The sequence below is a fragment of the Astatotilapia calliptera genome, chromosome 2 (genome assembly GCF_900246225.1).
Source record: "Astatotilapia calliptera chromosome 2, fAstCal1.2, whole genome shotgun sequence".
NCBI lineage: Eukaryota > Metazoa > Chordata > Actinopteri > Cichliformes > Cichlidae > Astatotilapia > Astatotilapia calliptera.
The window spans coordinates 165,449-185,065 of NC_039303.1; the positions used below are offsets into that span (position 1 = coordinate 165,449).

The 19,617-nt window shown below is 36.7% G+C and overlaps 3 protein-coding genes across 3 annotated transcripts; 2 read left to right on the forward strand and 1 right to left on the reverse strand.

Annotated features, from left to right (window-relative positions):
* On the forward strand, positions 1-1,862 carry LOC113028544 (uncharacterized). The gene is made up of 6 exons (XM_026178918.1): positions 1-46; positions 175-498; positions 764-1,108; positions 1,298-1,420; positions 1,513-1,556; positions 1,662-1,862. The coding sequence occupies exons 1-6, from the start codon at positions 1-3 to the stop codon at positions 1,785-1,787; spliced, it is 1,008 nt and encodes a 335-aa protein (XP_026034703.1). The 3' UTR covers positions 1,788-1,862.
* A 5,129-nt stretch (positions 1,863-6,991) lies between these two features.
* LOC113009292 (signal-regulatory protein beta-2-like) lies at positions 6,992-8,893 on the forward strand. The gene is made up of 6 exons (XM_026147508.1): positions 6,992-7,034; positions 7,154-7,483; positions 7,661-7,996; positions 8,083-8,208; positions 8,623-8,678; positions 8,762-8,893. The coding sequence occupies exons 1-6, from the start codon at positions 6,992-6,994 to the stop codon at positions 8,891-8,893; spliced, it is 1,023 nt and encodes a 340-aa protein (XP_026003293.1).
* Positions 8,894-13,048: 4,155 nt separating this feature from the next.
* LOC113009300 (uncharacterized) lies at positions 13,049-14,825 on the reverse strand. Its single transcript, XM_026147521.1, has 5 exons — positions 14,504-14,825; positions 13,864-14,238; positions 13,668-13,781; positions 13,283-13,338; positions 13,049-13,185 (listed from the first exon to the last, which is right to left on the reverse strand). The coding sequence occupies exons 1-5, from the start codon at positions 14,823-14,825 to the stop codon at positions 13,063-13,065; spliced, it is 990 nt and encodes a 329-aa protein (XP_026003306.1). The 3' UTR covers positions 13,049-13,062.
* Between the last annotated feature and the right edge of the window lie 4,792 nt (positions 14,826-19,617).

Below are 19,617 nucleotides of genomic sequence, written 5' to 3' on the forward strand. Positions count from 1 at the left end.
ATGACTCTGGTTTGGGTAACACTCGTTTTTCTTCTTCACCAAGGAGGTGAGTTCTGTCTAATTATGATCTATTTTCTTTTTGTCATTTAGGAATTTGCAATGCACCTAGATGTGTAATGGTTAATGTTTTTTTCCTATAGTGTTTAACATGTGTTTTGTTTACACTCACTGCAGACATGCTGGAGCAAGTGGCCACAGTTCAACTTGGTGAACCTGCAACTTTGACATGTGTTTTACCTCCTGGTGATTTAAGCAGTAAAATTCACTGGTACAAGCAGAGAGCAGGGGAAGCTCTGAAACTGATTGCGACACTGCGGCAAACTGTACATCCTCAGTATGGACAAGGGTTTAATGCCTCAAGACTGGAAGTAAAAGACAATAAAAACATCAGCAGTCTGACCATATTCAGGACAATCCCAGAAGATGAAGGAATGTATCACTGTGCAGTCATGGAATGGAATGTGAATGCTTGGAGTGGGACCTATTTGTTATTAAAAGGTAATTATGTGATTGCAGCCTTTTGGATTCACTGTAAATACTCAACCATCTGACAAAAACTTTTTCACATGGTGGGAAAAATAACTATAGATTATATATGGATTTAATAAATCGTAGTTTAAACATCATATTAGGTATTTTAATGTGTTTGCAAATCGATTCCAAGTTTTCCTTTTCGAGATGCACTGTTATCATTCATTTTTCAACAAAATTTGAAACTGTGTTTAGAGGTAGTTTTTAAACACTGTTTTTTGTTATTACACAGGGAACACCCAGAGAAACGTTACTGTTCGTCAGTGGCCAACGGTATTAGATTCAGTCCATGCAGGGGATTCTGTGACTCTCAACTGTTCAGTCCTGTCAGACTCTGATAACAAGATGTGTCCTGGAGATCTCAGAGTCCTCTGGTTCAGAGGACAAAACTCTCGTCCAAATATCATCTATGTTGATGGAAAGAATCAAACTGAATGTAAGAAGCAATCAGACACTCAGAAGAGCTGTGTTTATCGCTTCTCTAAGACGGTCAGCTCCTCTGATGCTGGGACTTACTACTGTGCTGTTGTCACATGTGGAACGATATCATTTGGAGATGGAACTAAAGTGCAAATAGGTATGATTTCTAAAAAATAAAATCATGGCATAATGCGAGTATGTTTAATTAAAAGTGATTATTAATTCATTAAATAGGCATTACAAAATTTGATTTCATGCTCCGAGTAATTTCATCATGAGGAGAAATAAAAAATCATTTATTTTTAGTCATTTCTAACTTTGTTTTTGACTTTTACTTTCATTCCAGAAACCAGCATTTGCTCTCTGATGGCCAGTATAGTTATTTTTCTGCTGTGCGCTGTCTTCGTTCTCATTGTTACTGCTGTCCTCACTTATTCGATCAGAAAAAACAGCAGTAATCATTGCAAAGGTAACTTCAGTTACTCACAGTTCTCTATGAAAAACAAATGTTAATTAATCTTACATTTGAATTAATTGCAATGTGTATGTTCTATAATCAAGGCGCTGTCCTGCAGAAAAATTGTAGCGATCAGAAAAGACAAAAGGTAAAGTATTTATTTGTCAGATTATTTTCATAAATCTAAAGTGATTTTTTTAAGATTGTTTACATTTTGATATTTCTAATATTTTTATGTACCCTATTTCCCCAGAATAAGGACACGTCTATGTTTTCTGCTGTTGTCTTTACAATGATGAAGGCTGACAGAGGGAAAATAGAGGATGCAAAGGCAGTTGAGAAGCAGATCTACATGGCCAAGTCTTTTGGATTGGATTAGTTCTATTTACCCACCTTATGAAATTATCTAGCGGATGTTTCTTTCTTTATACATCATGTCGTCATGATTCATGTCACTGCCTATCATAGCAGTGGGTTTAAATGTATTGAGATTAACTGCATTTTAATATAGATGTGCGCACATGCATACGCCTCAGTATAATCCCTGACCTGCAACACTGCCAGTCTAGTCTGGTTGGGAACATTTGTTGCTTTTCTTGGTCGTTTTTCTCTCTGTCCAACTTTAAAAAATGTGAAAATAGTAGATTTTTTGTTGTTTATGATTTTTTTATTGTTTAACCAAGCTTCCTGTTGATATTCCCATTGATGATCGGCTTACATTTATGCAGTTTTATTACTTGGCTTAATTTGATTTTGTATTGTTACTAACTGTACTTTAATGATCTGTTATAGAACTAAAGATGGACAAGATGATGTATTCAATCAGAGGAAATAAATGTACAGCAATACGTTGTTAACAATAGCTTATTTCATAGCTTTATTATTGTTGTATTCTTCTTGTATTAAAATCTCTTAAGACTTTTCTTGTTATTGTGTTTGTCATGATTTATAAATATCTCAAAATTTTCAGTTCGACTCAAATTTGTTGCATCAAATCACCACAGCAGGCAAAAGCCTACAACAGGTGTTGAACTCATTTTACATCGTGGGCTACATACAGCCCACTTCGAGCTTAAGTAGGCTGGAGGAGTGGAACTCCCTGTTCTGTCAGCATAAAGAAGTTTCATATTTTAACTGGTCTTGATGCTTAATTGCTTTCTGTATTATAAACCTTTTGTCCTCAACAATGGAAAATGTCTGAAAATAATTTCAAATATCATACCTAGCTACATCTGCCTTTATATTCAGATATAGCTGGAAATCATTATTATCAAAATCAAAGCAACCCAACAAAACACAGACAATGACGCTGAGCCTCCTTTAAAGCATGTCTTCGCCTGACCATCACGACCTGTACAGATGGTCGCGGTCGGTTGTGGGAGTCTGATCTAACAGCAGTGTAAACACAGTTGGTGTGACTCTCTCCTCTTTTTATGCTACTCTTTGAGCAATCCACAAGTAAGGATGGTCTAAAAACAAACACACAAACACTAGCTACAGATTATAAAGATATCAATCTCAGATCCTATTTAAGAAAAAGGAAAAAAAAACAAATCCAGTAAAGAGAAAAAGATTTGGCCCTTCATTTGATCTTCACACAGAAGAGGTAAACAGAGAGGGATCTTTTCAAAACTGTTGGAATTATGAATGCAGAGAAGTACCATCAGGTTTTGACCCCCCACGCGATACCATCTGTAAACATTTGATTTCTGGTGGCCTCATTTTTCAGCAATGATCTTAAACACTCAGTGCAGTTAAAGCAAACCTGATGGCCATGGATTGACCTTCTACAAGCCTTTGCGTCAACATTACTGAAGCAATGTGGGGTCACTTGGACAGAAAATGAAAAAGACAACTAAGATCCAAAGAAGAGCTTTGAATGTCCTTCAAGAAACCTGAGAACTATTACTGAAGATAAATATCTCAGAAAGTTCATCTAAGAGAGTTGTGTTGAAGAATAAAGGTGGTCATACCAAATTTTATCTGTCAAGCTTGTGAGAATGGTCAAGACTTCGTTTATGACACCTATAGTCTATTTCCATGTATGTTTGCACATCTTTTGATGAACCATTTTACTTATATCCCACTTTCCTAGCAAAATGTAAAGAAATAAATCTTGGCTAAAGACTTTAGCACAGTGTAGTACCTGTACTCAAACAATAAATAGCCAGGCTATTTAAATGCAGAGATGTGACTAACTGGTGAGATCAAGACTCACTAAACACAACAGGGAGACCAGACAACTACAGACAGAGCACAGACAGAGCAGACAGACACAGGAACACGAATGGGGAAACAGATACATAAACATATAGACAGAACTCGCTTCAACGGAAGACGCTCACAAAAATATAGAGACGAAGAAAAACCACAAAAGGAAACGAACAATATCAAACAAGAAACTATGATTGGGAAATATAGAAATATAAGAAATATAGATAACAAACTCAGAGACACTAAGAACTAAACGGCCAGACTGTACAAAGCTTGAACCGAAATACAGTTAATCATGAATCCAAAACAAAAAGACCCAGGACCGTGGCACTGTCATGGTGAAAGGTGACTCTCACTGTCAGAAGAACAGGTAAGGCCAGATTTAACAGCTACATCCATGGATGAAGGTTGTTGTGAGTGCGTTCTTCATGCTTTTACCAACCACTGAAGCTGTTTACTCAGAACAGATCTCACTATAAAATCACAAGTTACCATACTAAACATGCGGTCCTTTAGACCTTTTGTATTTACGGCCTTGTTTGAAGTCCCAACCACAGCAGTGTTTAAGTTTCCAACAACTTCCTTCTCTTAAGTACACAAGACTTTTCTATCACTTTGGTGTATGTATCTCAGTTGAATCAGAACTGTCAGGTGTTCTTGTCAGGTCACTGTGTTTTTTCTGACACTGAGTGGTGCTCTGAAGTGAGCGCAGAGGATGGAGCGTGTGACCACAACTACCTTGTGAGATCTGTATGCTGGTACATGTGTCTCTTTGTGCTTAAGTGAATGGCAAGCTGACTGGGTGGGTCTTCACTGATAATGTGGAGTTTGTAATTTTGCTTTGCACAATGACAATATTCAAATAACAATGAAGTTGAAAACAATCTATTAATGTTTTCACCACGTCCTTTGTACACAGAAAGTAATCAAAAGAAAAAGAAAAACGCTGCAAGGCATTTCAGACTTAACTCCTCCCACCCATCACTATTTCTGTAGATCGAATGACCTGAAATTGTGCTGACAACTTACCCAGAAATGGACAGCACTGGTCTTGTTGAGAAATAAATATAATTTCATAAGAAAATGCAAAATGACACTCTTGTCACAGCTTTTTCATTTTATAAAAACATAAAATATCACAAAGATTTGTAACAAAGATTTGGAATTATATGTTCTAATAATTTATTCTGCTTGCTCCTCCAGTCTGAGCCAACCCTTAGCTTACTACCTATTTGTGCAAAGCAATGACAATGACACCCAACTACTTCATTTCACCTCCCCCTCTTAAGTAAATGCTTTTTCATTCTCTTATATCTGGACTTTATAGCAGCAGCTGTAAAAATATTACCCCATTGGAAACTAGGGCATGGGTGAACTGCTGCATCATTTTAATTCACTAAATACACAAGTGTGTTCTGCTTTTTTTAGTCAGTATTATCAGTCTTTATAGTTCCTTGAAACAAGTCTCTACATCTTGTATTTACAAAACGGATAAATCTTGAGTTGCATCCACACAGGAATTTTTCCATGCCTTTGTCACTGATTGTTGCTAGCAGATTACCGTTACCTAAGTAATCCTGTAATTTATTTACCATCCTATCATATGTCATTAAATGACTTTCTCCGATTTCATTGTTAACCTCTTGTCATGAACCCAGAGGGTTCGTATGAAAGGCAGACCCAAAAACAGACTCAAGAGCTGATTCACTTCTTGACCAGACTTTTTTTTACACAACAAAACCAAAATTATCTGTAAACATATGTGAGAAACACCAGTGGAGAGGGGAGTGAAGTGGGATCTCTGATAAGCAGTTTTCAAACAGAGGAGATTGTGGTTACTGACTAAAATAGTAGAGGAGGGGCTCTGTAGGTGAGTATGGGGCTGAGGGATGTTTGCGTACTTGCAGGTTGCACCCAAGACCCTTTGGGAAGGCTAACCGAGGGAGTGTCTATGCAGGGAGCGAGCACTGGAGGTAGCAGGGAATCCATATCTCGGTTCTGGAGGAGTTCCGGTGGTGCACAGTGGAGACAAAGGCAGGCATAGGTAGTATTGCAGGTGAAACCAGCGGCTGAGTGCAAATGCAGCAGCGGACGGATCTTGGAGGACATGACCGGGAACTGAGACACAAGGAAACAAGTTTTTACACAGGGAATAAATCACAAAAGCAAAATTATTAGAAGACCTAGTTACCACTGAGAGTTGGCAGACAAATGGCAGAAACTACAGGAAGCTAGCGAGCGCTGGCTTTAAGAACACTCCTACTGATTAGCCTTGGAATGGAACTCTGGTGAGGCACTCTGCTCAAGAAGATGAACACAGGAAACTCATCGCCTCCAGCTGGAAAATCCCAGACACTCCCATGGACCATGACACTTCTTCAGTCACTGGACTTAAATTTGAGAGATGATGAACTCATTGTCAGTTCTATGACACTCGCCACATCAGTGCTAGCTGCTTCCTGTGTAGATGCTCCTTTGTAACCAAAATCTGAGTAATTGCTACTAATACTGTATAGCTTGGAGCTGTGTTGCATGTATATTTATTATAAAAGGCTAAACATAAAAAACTATAAACTGCAACTTCACTGGATTGTGGAGACATAAAATTTAAGACTATATCTAAAAGATGCACTGAGAAAATGACAAGTAATTTGTGGTAATTATGGGCATTTTTTAGAATAAAGTGATTGCCAATGGTTGTGTAAAAAATGCATTGACAGTGTATGCTAGGGTCTTCACTTTTAGATAAGGCAGTGCATGGAAACCCAGGTAAATATAAAACAGAACTTTCTAAGATGTCTTTATACTTGTCGATGTTATCTAATTTAACCCGTGACCTAACCTAGTTTTACTGGCTAAATCGAGCCATTCAGGAAGTGAAAACGAAAGCAATCAGTGAGTGAAAAAAAAGCTCAAAGATGTTCCAAGATAGGACTTAAACCCACAAACATAACTCCATTTTAAGATAATTATTATTATCAATGTTATTATTTTTAAGTTGAAAGACTCTAATGATTTTAAAAAAAACTGGAATGTCAATCATAGAACAAATAACCAATGAAATCATTTAGTTGGAAAACTTGCTGAAAGATGATGATAAAAGCAAAGAGCGGATGTTTTTTTTTTAGCAAAGATGAAAAACTTCAAGATGAGCATTAGAAAAATGATTTAAATTGAAAAAAAAAGTGAGCGACTGGATAAAGAAGAGGCGACATACTCCTCAAAGACCTGGAAGGGACCAGTGTGACAGGAAGTGCACTTCATAACCAATCAGGTCCATTTGACAGTGTGACATAGAAGTCCCATGTCATAATACCTCCTACAGTCAGTGAAAAACCTACAATGTATATAAGAAAAGACATTCGCAAGATGATCGTGTTATGGGTTACACTGCTTGTTCTTCACCGAGGATGTAAGTATCTACTTATTCTGTGTAGGTTTTCTCATATGTGTTTGTTGTTTGTGTGGTGGTTTTCCTTGCGACTTACTCCTTTTTATTTGTGTATGTCTACATGTTTTCTATGAAATTAGATACACTTGTTCCAGTAACTTCAGTTCAACTTGGGGAAACTGTAACCATTCCATGTCAACTGCCTGTGATTGAGACCATTCGTAAAGAAGTCCACTGGTACAAGCAGCGTGCCGGGGACACTCTGAAAGTAATTTGGACAATGAGGGAATCTGCAACACCTGAGTTTGCGCCTGAGTTTAATAACTCCAGATTGAAGGTAAATCATAATAAACACTTTACCAACCTGACCATTTTGAAGACAAATCAAGAGGACGAGGGAATTTATCACTGTGGATTCACAGAGTGGCGTAAGAATACTGAATGGACCGGGACGTATTTGTTAGTAAAAGGTAATGATGTGCTCTATTTTCATGGGGTTTGCTTCAGTCGGCTTATTAATTGTCAAAAGCATGATCAGAAAACAGTTAATATACTAATACAAATTTACTTTAATTCATTTTAAAGACATTTTATAGACACAGTACATCAATCCTTCACCTTGTGCTTTGTTAACACATATTAAACAGGAAACACCCAGAGAACAAAGTACACTTTTGTTAAGGAGAAAGTCCATCCAGGAGACTCTGTGACTCTTCAGTGTTCAGTCCTCTCCAGCTCTAACAGAAAGACATGTCCAGGAGGTCACAATGTGTTCTGGTTCAGGGAAGCAAATACATCTCATCCTAGCATCATATACACCGCTGGAAACAGACATCATGAATGTGAGAAAAGATCTGAGACTGAGCAGAGTTGTGTTTATCGCTTGTCTAAGAACATCAGCTCCTCTGATTCTGGGACTTACTACTGTGCTGTGGCCACATGTGGAGAAATATTATTTGGAAATGCAACTAAACAACAAATGGGTATGATTTAAAAATATATATATTATGTTAAAAATATTATGTCAGTGTCAGTGTGTTTGAGAAACTTTCTTTTCTTGTTTTTGTAGAGCAAGCAGCAGGTTTGGAATTCATAGCTCTGATGATAGCAATAATCTGCTTGATAATTTCTGTGATTCTCAATATTATTTTCATCTGCTGCCGAACTCCAAGAGCAGCATGTAAACAATTTCAAAGTAAGTGTTGTTCACTAAAGTAACAATTATAATAACACTTTAGTTTTCCTCACGTTCAAAACATGTTTTCAGAAAGAATTTTATTAATTTGTGTAAAATCAAGTATATGTATATGTTAGTCTTGATTGTGCTTGCTCCTTGCAAAACTCACTACATTTGACCATGTGTTGTGTATACATCACACTAAAATTTTCCCCAATATAAACAAATCTTTGCAGGTTATATATTAATTCATCAATCTAAAATCAAACACTTTTGTTTAAATATTTTGAGTCTCAGTGTTAGTTGGTTATGTATATATACATCTCTTATTGACTTTGTCCACATCACTGCCAACAGTTTGACTGCTGATTAAAACATTAATAAAAAAAACAGATAATAATAACAATCCTCTTTTATCCCCATTATGCACAGAAAAAAGCTCTTCACAGGAAAGACAAGATGACTTGAGGCAAACAGTGGACAGTAGTGTAAGTAATAAGACATACTGTTAATTGATTTAAATGATTTCCCACCCCTTTTTTTTATGGAACTAATGGTGTTTTTTGCATAGCCTGAAGGTGAATATGATCTGAACTACGCTGCACTGCATTTCTCTGGAAGCAAAGCTACAAGAGGAAAGAAGAGGAAGAATGAACTGGAAACTGAAGAAAGTGTTTATTCTCAAGTTAAATGCAGAATGTGAAAGTGTGTATGAAAAACTGTGGGTTGACTTTGAGTACCAATGTCATTCACTGAAAATAAACTAGTAAAGAACTTGTTTTTAATTTTACTGAAAACATGATGTATCAGGTTGTTCGTTATATATTCTGTTACCCCATTCTTGTTTTTGTATTCATTAATGTATGACTTTATGAATTTTCAAATCGAACAGTATTAGATAGAACAGTATTACTGTGATTTAGTCTACCTTAGCTTTCACATGTCTGCGACAAAGGAAGTAAGGTTTCCAATCAGACCTGGGTATTGTACACCCATTTCAACGTCCCTGATCAGCTTGCATGACGACAGGGGAAAATTAAGATTCAAACACAAATAAGTAAACATGACCAGTGTTTGTCCCATTTCAGCCACCATAACTCTTTAATAACCTCCCCATCAAAGGCTTGCTGATTTTTTGTGATTCGTGTACACACTGTCCACATTTATAAAGTGCTCTACAAACAATGACATTACAACTAATAGGGGGATTTTCTTGCTTCAGTTCAGTTAGCCAAACAACAGACAATCACTGACTGCTAAGAGACTGAGTAAAAGTGGACAACATAGCCTTAAATAAAAAAAAAATCATTGTTGCAGCCAGGGGTAGAGTAAAAGTGACCCCCTTAGACTGTTTTTCAGTTTTAGATTTTTCTACTGAATTATCACTTCTGTCACTAGTTAGTTAACATAAGCTATTGGAAGTCTATTACGAGAAACTAACCAGCCAATCCAGTGATGTCACGTTTTGTAAGGGCACAAGATGGCACTAAACATGGTCTAAAAACTTTAACCGCCTAAAGCGTTGTTTCCCAACCACTGTGTCGCGGCACACAGGTGTGCTGTGAGAAATGATCAGGTCTGCCGTGGAAGATTATCTGGTTTCACCTGATTGGTACTTTAAGCGACCGGCAGGAGTATCAGGCAGAATAATTACATTCTCTTCCACTAGAGGGCAGTACAACTTATTGCTCCAATTAAATGGGTTGCCAACTGCCAGTAAAACAGAAGAAGATGAAGAAGAAATTACATAAGCTGTGTCCGAAAACTTCGGCTGCATCCTTCGGAGGCAGGCCGATTACGCCAGGCGACGAAGGCTGTCCCAATTCGTCGACTCCTTCAAATGTGTCCTTCCTTTCCCCGAATTTAAAGGATGGGTCGGGTGTGTCCTTCGTGGCCCACCATATCCCAGAATTCATAGTGCGGCCCAGCCAAATTTCAGCTGCCTACTAAGTTTTAAAATTAGTCTTATTAATCTTTCTGGGTCACAAAATAAACTTTTAACATATTTTCAGGCGAGAAAGTAGCTGTGTAAATTTAAAATGTCTGCTTGGTTTATCAAGACATCGCATATTTGCAAAAGTGTGCCGACGTTTTCGGAGACGTCTGTTACCCACCCGCTCGATAGCAAGATGGGGGGTTCAATGGTCACTCGAGCCGGCGAGAGCAGCGGACTCCCGGCTTCATCATTTTCAGACCCCAGCTCTTTCGCTACTCAGGTTAAACATGATATATAAGTCACTCGGATAACTTAAAAATGTAATTTTTCACCCTTTTTTGGTATTTTATTTGTTCCGGAGTAAATCGGTTTGGCTGAGATCAAAGTTATTAGATCCTGTTTCATATGTTAGGCTATGCCCTCTCTATTTTTGGTAATTCCACACTGGTTGAAACCCAAACAAAACACGCCTTAAGAGGCTCTAATGCCTGGGTCTCAATCTCGCGGCCCACGTCCCCTCTACTTGCAGCCCACATAATGACGTGAAGAAATATTTTTAAAAAATTATTATTCAAAAAATTACTGCAATAGGCAGGGTGTTACAGGCATAGCCCTAAAGAATGTAGCCTCATGGGCAGTGTAGCCCAGTTGTAAGTAAGCTGTTACGACTTGACTGTACACTGTGTTTGTGTTTTCCTCTGAAACAATAAGCTCCGTTGGAGCAGGCTTTCAATGCCTCTCTCTGTCTCTCGCTAGCAAAGTTGACCCAGACAACAAAGTAAAGCTAGTTTTCGGCTACGAGCCCGACACGAGCCCGACACGAACCCGACGTATTAGCCAGAGGTCCCTTTACTACGGTTCAGAGCCGCGGACCTGTTTTATATATGTGTGGAATAGTTTTCTATACGAGATCGCTGCAAAAAGTGCAGCCTTACCTACTACCCTACTTACCCTACCTAACTACTGTTACTCATTTTATATTAAGATTTAAAAATCTAGTCGGTATTGGCATGGTGAGTAACTTTCAGTAATAGTAATAAATCACACAGCAATAGTACATTCATGTAGTTGTAAAAAGCACGATAATATATTAAGTAATCCAAAGAATTCAGAATACGTTACTCTCACTGGACACATTACAAAATACATTTTGGGGCATGTAGTCTGTTGAGATTAAATTGTAGAGAGATTAAAGAAATTGTTGATTGAGCATTTATACACCGAGTGTTGTTCTTCCTTCAGCCCAAAGATCAAAGAATTGGGGTATTTAACAATTCTGTAATCTGTAAGTATGTAAGTAAGTAAGTAAAGTTTATTTATATAGCACCTTTCACAGACATATGTCACAAAGTGCTTTACATGGTAAAAACATAATACAGTCATAAAATACATCATAAAAACCCTCGTCTAATTAAAAGCTTTTTGAAATAAAAATGTCTTTAGCTGCTTTTTGAAGGTCTCTACTGAGTCCAAACCCTGTAGAAATAGGGCATTCCACAGTCTGGGTCCCCTCAGGTTTTAAAACGAGTGTTGGGGACCCCTAAAAGGTTTTGGTTTGATGACCTCAGGTTACGAGTGGAGGTATGTGTACAAATCAAATCGGCAAATGGGGGGGGGGGGGCTGTCTCTGTAATGCTCTAAAAGTTAAAACTAGAATTTTAAAATGTAGTGGAATACATTTTAAAAGTAACCTTCCCAACACTGTTTGGATGTGGCAGCCTGCATGGGATTACCCTTATATTACTGAAAAAGCACAGAGTTGATGGTTTTAGGAGCCATTGGAATTTGTCAAATATGCCATTGATTCAAGGGTTGTGGTAATTTGACCTAAAAAATTTAATTAAAATGGGTTTAATGGGCTAAAAAAACTGTCATAGATTTAACTCTGTCTCTGGATTTAAGAAATACATGTTTATAGCAGGACAGGTGTAAATTAGCCTTTATACATGTAGTGTTTCCTGTACACTTTAAAGGTGAGCTCGCAGCAGTTTCTTAGTGAAATAGAAAACAATACGGAGTCTTGTAAGTAGTGCTGAAAACTGTGTTCTTGATGTTTAAACTAAAATCATCTACAGTACTTTGAAGAGCATGAGACTGAACATGGTGACTTAGGCAGCTTTTTGTATAGATATGACAAATGTTTTACTTAAAAGATAAAGTGCTGCTCCTGAGGTCCCTATGCACAGTATCCAAGTTTATTTGATGGAAATTTGCCTCATTTCTATGGAGATGTAGTAGTTAATCAACTGCAATATAACATATACCAGCCTCAGAAAAAATAGCATAATACTGATGTAATTTTCATATTAATGATTGAAAAACTGACCGCACAGCTCATTGCTAATCAGTGGTGCTAGTTTTGGTCATTGCACAAATGTACAACTTATTAGGTTGGGCAAACTTTATTTAGTGTCACTTTGACGATGCAGTTATCTTGCAGTGCCTGATATCTTGCCTGTTAGTGGTCTCCAGACTCTCCGCACTGTTGATAAAAGCCTTGTTACACCTTCAGTTAAAATCATATTCTATAATAATTACAGAAAGTTTGGACAGTGTGCACTAAACTTTACTCACTTCACTTGGCCTCACATAGCTTTAAGCTTGTCACAGTCTAATGAGCCCCATCATAAACAAAAGCAGGAACTAAAGTTTGAATTAATAGGAACAAATATTGAACAGTGTGTTAAGCAACATACATTAATGTGGTAATTTTCCATCTTAATTAAGACCAAAATATATAGTGCAATAACTTATTTAAGTGAAGCCTGAAACTTTACTGGAATTACTGAAACAAGAAGTATAAGCCACATAGAACTGATTACGGTTGTAAATCCTTATTTATTTGCATCACAAAACATTATTAAAGTTATCTACAGTGGAATAACCCACAACATGATTTTATTCACTTTGTAAGAGGGTTGGTTAACACTTTCAGATCAGCGCTTAACTTGAGAATAAACACATTCTTCAGTCTTCTGTTCTTTTTTATTGCTTCCTTTTGTAGCTTTCCTTCCAGGGAAATGTATTGCTGCATAGTTCAGATCCTGCTCACCTTCATTCTGTTTGAAATTAAAAGATCATAAAATATTGTAGCTGCTACAGAGATCCATAGTCATGAATTAACAAAAAACAATATGAGCTAACATAATTACTTACAATATCATCCAGTGGTTGAGTCAAGTTGTCATTTCTTCCTTGTGAAGATGTGCTGTCTATTGCCAATGAATGATGAACAAATACACATACATTATAAAATGTAGCAGATTTTTCATTACAGTGCTCAATAATACTCCAGTAATAATTCGACCTGCTAGTTCATCAGTTTTAATTTAAAGTTTCAATCAATTTAAAATAATAACTTTCTTTGATGAGTTTTTAACATTGTGCCCTTAAAATTTAAAGCTTTTGAAAGCACAAATATCAATATGGATGCTCAAACCCGACAATTGTTTAATGAAATATAAATTAATGCAGAATAAGCAGAAACTTGAGCTTTGACATTTGTTATGTTGCTTCATTTCACTCAATGAATGACACTTACCTTTAAATTTATTACATGCTAGTCTTGGTCTTCTGAAACGGGTGAAAACAATATTTACAATCACTGAAATGACCAGGCAGATTATTGCTATTACCAGCGCAATAAATTCCCAACCTGTTCCTTCAAAAAAACCAAAAAAAAGTATGTCATTACTTCTTGAAGAATAAAAAAAAGAAGAAGCCATGATGGCGTAAACATGTTATGCGCATTTGTACTTTTGTGTTACCAATTTGCAGTTGAGTTCCATCTCCAAATAATATCGTTCCACATGTGACAACAGCACAGTAGTAAGTCCCAGCATCAGAGGAGCTGACCGTCTTAGAGAAGCGATAAACACAGCTCTTCTGAGTGTCTGATTGCTTCTTACATTCAGTTTGGTTCTTTCCATCAACATAGATGATATTTGGATGAGAGTTTTGTCCTCTGAACCAGAGGACTCTGAGATCTCCAGGACACATCTTGTTATCAGAGTCTGACAGGACTGAACAGTTGAGAGTCACAGAATCCCCTGCATGGACTGAATCTAAAACCGTTGGCCACTGACGAACAGTAACATTTCTCTGGGTGTTTCCTGTGTAATAACAAAAAACAGTGTTTAAAAACTACCTCTAAACACAGTTTCAAATTTTGTTGAAAAATGAATGATAACAGTGCATCTCGAAAAGGAAAACTTGGAATCGATTTGCAAACACATTAAAATACCTAATATGATGTTTAAACTACGATTTATTAAATTCATATATAATCTATAGTTATTTTTCCCACCATGTGAAAAAGTTTTTGTCAGATGGTTGAGTATTTACAGTGAATCCAAAAGGCTGCAATCACATAATTACCTTTTAATAACAAATAGGTCCCACTCCAAGCATTCACATTCCATTCCATGACTGCACAGTGATACATTCCTTCATCTTCTGGGATTGTCCTGAATATGGTCAGACTGCTGATGTTTTTATTCTCTTTTGCTTCCAATCTTGAGGCATTAAACCCTTGTCCATACTGAGGATGTGCAGTTTGCCGCAGTGTCGCAATCAGTTTCAGAGTTTCCCCTGCTCTCTGCTTGTACCAATGAATTTTACTGCTTAAATCACCAGGAGGTAAAACACATGTCAAAGTTGCAGGTTCACCAAGTTGAACTGTGGTCACTTGCTCCAGCATGTCTGCAGTGAGTTTAAAAAAAAAACACATAAAAAACTGGGAAATTTGTCTTGAATATAAATAACCGGGACACACAAAAATCCTTATTAACCGTCACATGTTTACTTTGGTTGCAGATTGTGGCAAAAATAAATAAATAAATAGTAGGTTATAAAGTTAGATAAAACTCACGTCCATGGTGAAGTAGAAGAAATGTTACCAATAACAGCATCATCGTGACAATGCCTTTACTAGGAAACTTGTTGATATTTCAGTGACTGAGGAGGATGATGTGATCCAGGTCAACATCTGATTGGTTATCACAGCCTTTACAGTCAACCTGCATTTCCTGGAATCGTCCTGCTTTGTGTGAAAAGTGTTGCCTCTATTCAAATGCATTTGTTAGTCTGTTTTATGCTAATCAAGACATTTTTTTTTCTTTGTGGTTCGGTAGACTGAAACAGACTTAGATAAACTAATGAAAAACAGATGAAACTTATAAACTTTGTTTATTTAGTAGTTTGTCCTGATGCTATAAGGAGGTCAAACTTTTCACTTATTCTTCTTTCCAAAAAAATTGCACATTCATCATTCCCATAGGAGGAAAACTAAAATTGTAGTTATGGTAAGTGTATATCACAAAATCAAATCACTCAACTGCTCGAACTACAAAACAATCTTTCATATATATTATGAATAAGGGAAATATCATCTTTCAATGGAAGAAAGAAAAGCCTAAAAACATGTGATTACACAAAACAGTCAGTCACCACTGCTGTACTAAGCATTATCTCTGATGGAAGTTTACTCGGGGCAGCAAAATGAAACAGTCCTTGGATATGTCAAACATGCTTTCTATTCTACACATTTCTGAGGGGCTGATTGAGATAGCAAAATGATGGTGATCAATATTCTAACTTTTCCTCTAGCACCACCATGGGGTTAAGAAGTGTGATTATGAGAAAAATTGCTATAAATGATGTAATGAATGATGGAATTTCATCCAAAAACTGCACATTCAGATTTTGTTTTTTTAACAGGCTACACCACCTCACTTTACGAGCTGCACTAGTTTAACCTGGGGAATATACCACAAAACTTAATCAGCATACCTAGGTTAACTTTCTGTTGTGTGAATTCACTTACCATAACATTGTCGATCACAATAAATGGTCGAACAATGCTGGTTGTCAACTCGCAAAGTTAACCCAGGCTTTCCCCTACACATTTATACAAAAGGGGTGGTGTTGGCAGCATCTGACCAATCGAAGAGGGACATTTCACAAATTATGACTCTTCTTCCAAAGAAAATGATCCCTACAACAGAAATATTATCAGATGGCGCTTAAACATCTGTAAATATATATCAGTAAAATGCAACACTGTTGTAAAAAACTGAAACTTTAAATTGGATTTATTTGAACAATAAATGTCCGTGTGGGTATATAGGAATTTCTTTTACTTATGTATTAATAACATTATTTTATTGTATAATGCCTTGGTGCCACTGCACAGCTTAACAAATGTCACATAGAAAACATATTCTACCTGCAGAGAATCTATAATACACTTTACATGCTGTAAATAAAAGAATAAATGAAAACGTGGCACTCCAAGCCAGTTTTAAACTGAATCTCAGAACACAACCTGTTCCCAAAAGTTTTAGTTAGACTCTGTGCTGTTTTAGAATTTGAGAGCAAAGATGAGGTCAGCAAGTACAGTGCAGGTGTCCAGTTTTAGGATTAGATATTATTGCTTATAGAACAAAAAGTTGTAAAATTGTTTGCTCTAAGAAGGTACAACTCCTCCTCCGTCTCTTCCAAGAGAGATGGACAGCACATGACAGCACTTATTACTGTCCACAACAGGCTGGCCACAGGAGTTTTCACATCAACAAGTTCAGCCAACTGCACCTTTTGTCTCACAGCCCACCACATCCTGCAGAAAACATGCAAACCTTTCAGCTGTGTTTCAAACGCCCTGCAAATGTCCTCTAAAAGTTAAAGTGGACAGCCTTCATGGTTCTATTCATACTTTATGGAAGAAATCAGCAACATGTTTCATTGCTGATAGTAATTAAAGCATAAATTATGTATTTTAAATTACTACTTTTTTTTGTTTTTATTCTACATTTTTTAGCTGATGATAAATGATATTGAGTGAAAGTATTTTGCATTTCAGTTCGTAATCTCAAATGACAGATAGGTAATGTCAGCAACATCATCAATATCAAAATGTGTCTGTTGAAGATTCTCCCTTTCTGCTGTGAGTTCTAGAATTTGGCCTGAGCAGCATGAAGTCATGGATCCATCCTGCATTGCATCAAATATCTGATGTCATGGTGTCAATATGGATCAAAGTCTCTGAGGAATCTTTCCAGCACCTTGTTGAATATATGTTAGCAACTGTCCAACAAACCAAAAGCAACGTGTAACTAATGAAGTGGCTAATAGAAGGAAAATCACAGCTCAGCAGGACACCAGTACTCCAAGAACAATCACAGAAAGGCCTAATTCTGAAAAAAAATAAAGAAATAAATAAATAAATAAATAAATAAACGAGTTGGAGAGGCTTTTTAGAAATATGGAATTAGGCAGTTACTGGAAATGTATGAAAAATTCTGCTTCTGTGACAATGGTAAATCTTGATTTTTATTTGTTTATCAGTTCCATATTCACAGTTTTACACAACATTTCAAATTGTCACTCAGTAGCAATCCTATGTTGTACTTAAATATTTACTAACTGTATCACAGTGCTTGGTTTGATGTTTTCACTCATATTCAAACTCTTAAGATGAATTAACAATTTAAATACAAACCTGTCAGCACTTTAGTTCCTTCACCAAACAGCATCGCCTGATAAGTGACCACAGGTCAGTAGCATGACAGCATTTTAGATACAATGTCGACAAATCTCCTTTTCACATCTACATTCATTCCTGTTGTGTTTTTGACACACACCTGTTAAGCTCTAAACTGTAGGTTTTCTATATATACTGGTTCTGAAAGAAACGGTTTTATTCACAGGCTGATATTTGCTTCATGTTTGTTTGTTTAACAAATATACTGTTGACTAAATCATATATAAACGTTACCATTGGAATGGTTAAACACAGTAGCATTTCTAATCAAAGTTTTTTTCTGTAGCTAAGCTCAACCATAAACTACATAAAAAAAAAACTAAAGGATGGCACCACATTAGCTAGATTCATCATTTATAAGTTTTTCAAGTCATTGTGAATCCACAAAACAAAGAAAAAAAACAAAGAACCTCATGAATTTGGGAAAACTCACTACTAAGTCCTTTTGACAGAGAGAGACACACACAGAAAAGAGATAGCCACTGAGGTAGAGCTTAGCATTTTTAGCACAGTGATACAAATGCAAATGAAACCCACTGATTGAACATTGGCTTTAAGGGTCTGTCTTCAATGAAAAGATTCTTCAGCTAAGCTTAAGTTTCAGTATCTCAAGAATATAAAAAGCAAACACACATTCAACAACTAAACTGGCAGATGAAGGTTGTGGTGGCGTGTTTCTCTGCACTTTGACCAACCACTGAAGCTGCTGACTCAGAAAGGAGCTCATTTTGTGCTACATTGTAACAGTCTTTGGTGGCTTGCCAAACCAACTTTATAGTTTATAGTTTGCCAACCAATTAAAATTCTGCCCTTAAAGGAAAAAAAAGATCAGAGTAAGACGAGTGAATGATAAGCACTTTCTGTTGTTTCTCTGTAACTACCAATGAAAGATGCCAGACCACAGTAAATTGTAGCTTTTACTGATCACACCAAATCTAAGCAGATCTCTGTATGTGTCCCTTTCTCATATACACTTTAACAGCTCTTGTAAATTGTTTAAATATAAATGTTAGTCACACTAATAATATAGTGTTATTACATTTTCCTTTTTTAGCATAGATTGAAAAACAGTGATGCCAGACCAGTTACTTGAGATTAAAACAGAGACAGGAAGTAAAGTCCTATCCATGCCTTTGCTTGAAAGCCTAAACACAACAATGCTTCTGTGTCTCTTTGTGTGTTTCAGGTGAAGCAGCAGTTGAAATTTTTTGGTAATCATTAATAATGTTCATGTCATTAACTGCATTTTGCACAGGGACAGTAAAGTTGAATCTAAACTACTGAATCGAATCTTGGGCAGCTACTGTCCGATTATGCATTGTTGTAGCGAAAGGTTGGACATCATTAAGCAAAGTATTTCAGACTTGGTAGTGTAAGGTTTTGAGACTGAGGCTTTGAGACTTGTAAATGTATTTTTTAAAATGTAATAAATAGATAAGTGGCAGCGGTTGAGCCTGGTAATCTCTGGTGATACATTCATTTTGGACATCTTTGCAGTTTTGAGATAGCAAAGTGTAAAATTACATTATAAAAGCCTGAGTATTGGGCAGATTAGTCAAGGAAACTTTACTAAAATGCCTTTCAGGTGCATTAAGGAAAATGAGAGATCCAGTGTTTTGGGGGTGTGACTCATAGTAATTCAATTTACATAATTACAGTGGGGCAAAAAAGTATTTAGTCAGCCACCGATTGTGCAAGTTCCCCCACTTAAAATGATGACAGAGGTCAGTAATGTGCACCAGAGGTACACTTCAACTGTGAGAGACAGAATGTGAAAAAAAAATCCATGAATCCACATGGTAGGATTTGTAAAGAATTTATTCGTAAATCAGGGTGGAAAATAAGTATTTGGTCACCTCAAACAAGGAAAATCTCTGGCTCTCAACGACCTGTAACGTCTTCTGTAAGAAGCTTTTCTGTCCCCCACTCGTTACCTGTATGAATGGCACCT